The sequence below is a fragment of the Hyperoodon ampullatus genome (genome assembly GCF_949752795.1).
Source record: "Hyperoodon ampullatus genome assembly, chromosome: 3".
NCBI lineage: Eukaryota > Metazoa > Chordata > Mammalia > Artiodactyla > Ziphiidae > Hyperoodon > Hyperoodon ampullatus.
Genome location: NC_136916.1, coordinates 92527529 through 92534272, shown reverse-complemented (window position 1 = coordinate 92534272; position 6744 = coordinate 92527529). Strand labels below are relative to the sequence as shown.

Sequence of the window (6744 nt, the reverse complement as noted above, 5' to 3'; positions counted from 1 at the left end):
CGGCCCGCGCCCCAAGCTTGGGCGCGCACCCCTGATAAGAGGGCGCCGATGTACAGATAGCGAATCCACCCGGTTCAACCCTGCCTTCCTAAGCATCACGAGACTTGTCAGAAAATGAAACTGAAAACCGGCAAGTCCCTCTTTCTAACCTGCCCGGGCCTCGCTCGCTAGGAGACCGGTGACGGCCCGGGCGGGCAGGGTTCTGATTGGTGGCCTGGGGTGGACTATAAGTGCGGGCGCGGGACCGGGCCGTCACTTCGCCACCCGGGCTGCTCCTGTAGCGATGGCTCCCTTCGTGACCTTGGTCCTGCTTGGGCTGCTCTCGCTGTCTGGCCTGAACGCCGTCCCGCGTGAGTGTCCCCTCCTCCTTTTCCCTCTTCCACCAGCCCGTCCCTGTCCCGCTCGCAGCCACTGGGCACTAACTCCGTACGCCCCGGTCCCGCTCCCAAGTTTTCCTTGCCGGCTCGGTGGAGTAGTACGCGGCTTTCTCTCGGGCTGTGGAGGCGGTGGGGGGGGGGGGGAGTGGGGAGGGCGTGCGAGCCCAGGACGCCGGCTTCAAATCCCCGGGATGGGGGGAGGGGACCTCTGGCACGCCGGCACCGGGTGGGTCGGGACAGAGCGACCGAGGTGGGGGAGGGGTTCTCTTCCGCGGGTTCGCGGGGCCTTTGGCTCCCCCGCGCAACGGGAACAGAGGGCGGGCTGGCGGGTCCCAAAGGGCTGGGTTGGGGGCAGCGAATGGGTGGAGACCACGCGTGGGGTTTGGGGGAGTCGCCGCCAGGGTGTATCCGTCCGCTGGGAGCCCGAGGGCCTCGAGCTTCCTCCAGGCGCCCGCCAGGTTCAGCTGCCGCTCTGCACTTTCCCCAAATACGCGACGACCAAACCACGGCGAGGAAGTTGCACGCGACTCTTGTGGAATGTCCTGAGGTGTTTACATACCGCTTCACGTCGTTCATTCTCTTGTTCCCGCTACCTGTCGCTCTTAATAATAATCATAGAGCTACCCGTTGGCGGCTCACTGACTTGCGCTATGTGCTGTATGTCATTTAATTGTGAAATGCGTGTACGATGTTAACAGGATGCCTTTATCATCAGCTTGTCACAGATGAGGAAAGGTAGGCTCGAAGAGCTGAAGTAACTTAATCACGCAGGGTATTAATGGCAGACAGTAGAGCCTGACCAGAGCATTTGGCGAGTCGTGAGCCCTTTGCCTGTAATCCGTGCGTTTTTCACAGCCTTCTGGGGTGAGATTCTTGGGAGCAAGCTGGGCGGACATGGGCCCCTGTTGCCTTTCTTCACAGAGGGCTCCTCCTTTGGCTCCTTGCCTGGTTCTTTCCAAGATGAACTGAGTCTCTACTTTCAGTTTTGAGTAAGCGAGGGTTTATCATTCAGAAAGGTTGTAAAACTAGGGATAAGAGTAATCAACATGCTTACCGAAGCTGTCTGTCAGGAACACCATGGATACTGACTGAGTACGTCCTAAATACCCTGCAATATACCAGACCCTCAGATTTTTCTCTCTCACAAAAGGCTCTGTGAAGCGGGTTTTGTGTGTGTGTGTGTGTTTGTTTGTTGTTGTTCATGAGAAAAAGGAAGTTAGTTTAAAATTTATTTAGAAAAGCAGCATAATGTGTGTATTATCACTATTATTGATATTTGTGGTGGCATATAGCTGTAGAAAAATAGCAAGCCGACATTAAAAACTCTCTGCATTTGAAAATTTCCTAAGTAATACATGCCTGCAAGATATAGAAGGCCATTTCTGGAACGTATACAAGAAACATGTAATTGTGATTCCCTCTGGAGGATCTGTTTTCTGCTCTTTCCCCTATGTGGGTTTTACTTCACTCTGGGTGTAGATAATTTTTTAATTAAACTACAGAAACTCAAATAACTCTCCCCAAAAACCTGAGCCAGTAAGTGGTTGAGGACAGATTCAAACCCAGGCCTTCTGATACACCTCCTCCTCTTAGAAGCCACTATTGTGATATTCTCCCAAAAAAAAAAAAAAAACAAAAAAAAACCCCACAAACTGCCTAGCTCCCTCAAAGAGAGAATTCCAGGTGGGATGAACCTGTGCTCTCACTACTCTAGCACCTACATGTTCTAATTATTAGAAGCTCAAATGCAAAGAGGTTTCTGAATTATCTTCACTTTGAACTATGAAAAAATATCAGGGCTTCATGGTATGTCCAGTCTAGCTCTTGGTGGGCCTAGGGACCTTTTCTTTGATGATGGGACATTTCTAGACAGATACATCTCGTCAGAGTGATGTGGTACTCCACCTTCTCTCTACCACCGGACATGGAGGATGAGCTGAACTTTATAATCTTGTACCCTGAGTGTATTTGTATTTAAGTGGTTATATACATATATTTATATCAGTCTATATATTCAGTAGCAGTAACACTTCACTTTGGAAGAAAAATATAGAAATAGAGTTTATAATATTTTTTTTACACATCCCCATGGAGGGTCTAGACATGCATCCCATTTTGGAAGCCACTATTCTGTAGCATTATGCAATATTCCCAACCTGGCAGATTATGGCAATCACTTGAGCATGCTAATTAAAAATAGAAATTCCACTGTCACATGCATTACTCCACCTGGTCCTAATGGAGAGTATGTTCTCTCCCATTTGCCACAGTCCTCACCCTTCCGTGTTGTTCTTACCCAGCCCAACTACTTCATTTAAGGTATTTGCCAGCTCCTGTAGGTGTTTCAGTTTTGTTTCTTTGTTTTCTAGCTCATGAAATCAGATATACATTCAGATAGAGATTTGTCATATAAACTCTGGAAACGATGAAGAGGTTGTGTTTTGTAGAAATATACTTTGGGTTGACTCTGTTAGGAACCTGAGCAAGGAGGTAACAATAATTACACCTGCCACTTACAGAGCAATTGCTGTGTGCTAGGCACTGTACTAGGCACATATTGAGAAGTCTGATCAGTCTGGATCTAGGCAGGAGGCAAAACAAAAAGGAGTAAACATAGGGGAAAAAAACTGACTGGGTTGAAACAGTGTACAATAACGGGAATTTTTGATGTGGCTAATATGGAGGGAGTGTGAAGTGAGAAACGAAACTTGGTAAGTAGATTACAGCCAAATCACGTAGACTCTTGAATGATAAGGAATTCTGTGGGTGCGGAGGAGCCATGAAAAGTTCTTGAGATTCTCCACAGAGAGATTATTAAAGATACAGCACAATCTCCACTGACAGAAGAAGATGTTAGGAGAAATCTGCTAGAAAAAGCCTGAAAGGCATGTGTAGGGGAATTATGTGGGAAAGATACTAAGTCATGGTTTATCCCAGAAAATGGAGGCTGCCTTTTGGAAAAATGGAAGCTCATTTGGCATGAGGGGAAATGGAATTGGGAGAAATGGAGGATCAAATATAAACACTTGGGGCCTGATCTAGCTTTAGACCAAGGTAGCCCCAAGTGAAATACTCTGCAATTTCATCTGTCTTCCCCTGCTGCTCCTCAGGTCCTCCGAAGGTTCAGGTTTACTCACGACACCCCGCAGAGAATGGAAAACCAAATTACCTGAACTGCTATGTGTCTGGGTTCCATCCACCCCAGATTGAGATTGATTTGCTGAAGAATGGGGAGAAGATGGAAGTGGAGCAATCAGACCTGTCTTTCAGCAAGGACTGGTCTTTCTACCTTCTGGTCCACGCTGAGTTCACTCCCAACGGAGTGGATCAGTATAGCTGCCGCGTGAAACACGTTACTCTCAGAGAGCCCAAGATAGTTAAGTGGGGTAAGTTTTCAAGTTCCTTCCTTAGCTGCTGACAGTTGTATCTGAACATAGCCACAGCATAAAGCTGCCTTGATATAAAAACATCTGCATACTGGGATTATCAGGGAATGTTATTAAAGCTCTGATTAGTGGCACCTGCTGAGAGATCTCTGCACAGCGTGGTCACTGAGACAGTGGTTTCCCTGTAGTGAGAGCAGGGAGCAGTAGCAGCACTTCCACAAGTGCACAGGCACTCCCAATGGTTCTTCCCTACTGGCTTCCTTGGGCCTTCCTAATAGCCTCAGGGATACTCAGGACCAAGGAGAGTCTCAGGAAGGCACCGGTCTTGTCTGTAAGCCCTGCTATGGTGGTGCCCTCCAATCCTAGACTCCTGCAGTTCTCTGGCTGGCTTGGGATCTAAGGCTAGTAGGCAAGATGGGGACCTGCTGGGTTTTTCTTAACAAGGCACTCACGGTGAGGGACAGTGGGCTCTTCTGCCAGCTTTATTTATAACAGTTTTAGACATTTGTTAGTACATAGTATTTCAAAAGTGAAACTTAACTGTTTCTCTTTTTCTTTCTCCATTTTCTTTTCTGTAGATCGAGACCACTAACCAGCATCATGGAGGTGGGTTTGTAATCTTAAGAAAATCTTTCTTTTATAAAGTTATTTATTTATTTTTGGCTGTGTTGGGTGTTTGTTGCTGCGCGCGGGCTTTCACTAGTTGCAGTGAGCGGGAGCTACTCTTTGTTGTGGTGGGCTGGCTTCTTATTGTGGTGGCTTCTCTTGTTGCGGAGCATGGGCCTAGGCATGCTGGCTTCAGTAGTTGTGGCATGTGGGCTCAGTAGTTGTGGCTTGTGATCTCTAGAGCGCAGGCTCAGTAGTTGTGGTGCACGGGTTTAGTTGCTGCGTGGCATGTGGGATCTTCCCGGACCAGAGCTCGAACCCATGTCCCCTGCATTGGCAGGCGGATTCTTAACCACTGCGCCACCAGGGAAGCCCCAGAAAATCTTTTTTTAATGTCACTATCCTGGGGACTGTTATAGACAGCTCTAATATGACAACCCTCACTGTCTGGAGGACATTCATCAGGGTAGCAATTTAGCAGGCAGAGAACCCCATGGGGTCACATTCCCTTCTCCTGTGGGGTGGCATGAGGAAGGCATGTGACCCTGGGTGTGGCTCTGCCAGTATCACTGACCCTCTAAAGGGAGGACAGAAGAGCTGCAGGTGTGCTGTGACAGGACAGAGGCAGCGGTTACCCACAGCACCTGCAAGGGTTTGCTCTTTCTTCTGCCGTTTCTGCCTTGGGCATCTCTGGGCCTTCAAAAGTGAACCGTCCCTTCCTTTGCATGGCAGTTGCTTTGTTATTTAGCCAGAAGGGAAGAGTGACATGGTTCTGCAGACGCACCATTCCTAAGTGTGTGGGCACTGTGGTTGCCTCTAGAAGCTCCCAGTCCAATAGAAGAAAGAAATGGAAACAGATTGTTGTAACCTAATGTAAAGCTACCATAACAGATGTATCTTTTTTTTTTTTAACATCTTTATTGCAGTATAATTGCTTTACAATGTTGTGTTAGTTTCTGCTGTATAACAAAGTGAATCAGCTATACATATACATATATCCCCATATCTCCTCCCTCTTGCATCTCCCTCCCACCCTCCCTATCCCATCCCTGTAGGTGGACACAAAGCACTGAGCTGATCTCCCTGGGCTATGCGGCAGCTTCCCACTAGCTATCTATTTTACATTTGGTAGTGTATATATGTCCATGCCACTCTCTCACTTCGTAATAGATGTATTTTGCAAGTACCTCTAGCAGCATGAAACAGGGAGTAATTGGACTTCTCTGCATCTTCAGTTGGAGGCCAGAGGCAGATAATCCAGCTTTTCTGGGAAATTTTACTCCACAGGGTATCTTGGCACTGAAAACCTATTCAAATTTCCTGTTACACTGTAGGACAGGGAAGGTAATTTTCGAGAGCATGCGAGAGTTTGGGTGACCTGCCCAGAGTCACACAGTTACTAAATGGTAGAGCCAGGATCTGAACTATAGTACCAGCATTCTTTCCTCTAAGGTTGTGGGGGAACCAATGGGATAAACTAGTAGGATATGCTCTTTTAATGAGTCTGGAAAATTGTCTGCAGCTATTACTTTTACCAACAGTGATTTATATAGCACAGCTTAGGTAAAGTTTGGTAGTGCTATCTGTAATCCAAAGAAAATAAATGTATTTGCTAATAACTCTTTTTTTCTTTTTTTCAGGTTTGAAGATGCCTCATTTGGATTGGACTAATCCCAAATTCTGTTTTCTTGCTTTTTAATACCAATAAGCTTTTATGCTTTATGGACATAAATCAGTAGTTATATTGATGTTACCACAAATATCATCTTCTTTATAATTTTTCTTTGTGCACTACGTCTCCATGTTTGACCTGTCTTGGCTGTAGCTGTAGTTGGGGTGCTGGCAGCTTAGAGGTGGGGAGGAAAGAACTCTCACGTTCAGCATCAACATCTTGGTCAAATTTAAGGTCTTTATTGTCTTTTGCACACAAAACTAGGTAGTAAGATAACTATGCATATTTAGAGTAAACCTCCAATTTGTAATGTTTCTTAGAATTTTGCAAAATTTTTGGAAAGATAATTGTCAGAATTATTGGAAATTTGTTATAGCGGATGACATTTTGTCATATGAAATCATATTTACTTAACACCTGTCAGTATGAGACATGGTTGTGCCTGTTTTTATGTTATTTTGTTTCACTAATTAAAATGCTGGTAAAACTTGATGTGTTAATACTTATATATCACTCCTCTTCTAATCCCTTTGTTCAAACATGGAAATGATCTTCAAATATCACTTGGAGAACAGTGTGAACTCCTGATGTATAGGGTTTGGCTCACAGTGGAAGGGACATCAGTAATCTGCATTTTACGAATGAGGAACAGCATCTGCAAGAAGTTAAATGACTTAGGGTGACACAGCTATCTGCTGGAAGA

General features: G+C 45.9%; 1 protein-coding gene across 2 annotated transcripts; it reads left to right on the top strand.

Moving 5' to 3' along the window:
* Positions 1-278: 278 nt before the first annotated feature.
* On the top strand, positions 279-6531 carry B2M (beta-2-microglobulin; the record flags this gene model as incomplete). 2 transcript variants are annotated; one of them, XM_079701303.1, is made up of 4 exons in its annotated part: positions 279-350; positions 3488-3763; positions 4342-4369; positions 6010-6531. In XM_079701303.1, exons 1-3 carry the CDS (start codon positions 284-286, stop codon positions 4353-4355), a joined length of 357 nt encoding a protein of 118 aa, XP_079557429.1. In that variant the 5' UTR covers positions 279-283. The 2 variants fall into 2 exon arrangements, with proteins under 2 accessions (XP_079557429.1, XP_079557428.1); XM_079701302.1 differs by lacking the exons at positions 4342-4369; positions 6010-6531 and having other exon boundaries at positions 3488-3795.
* Positions 6532-6744: the final 213 nt, after the last annotated feature.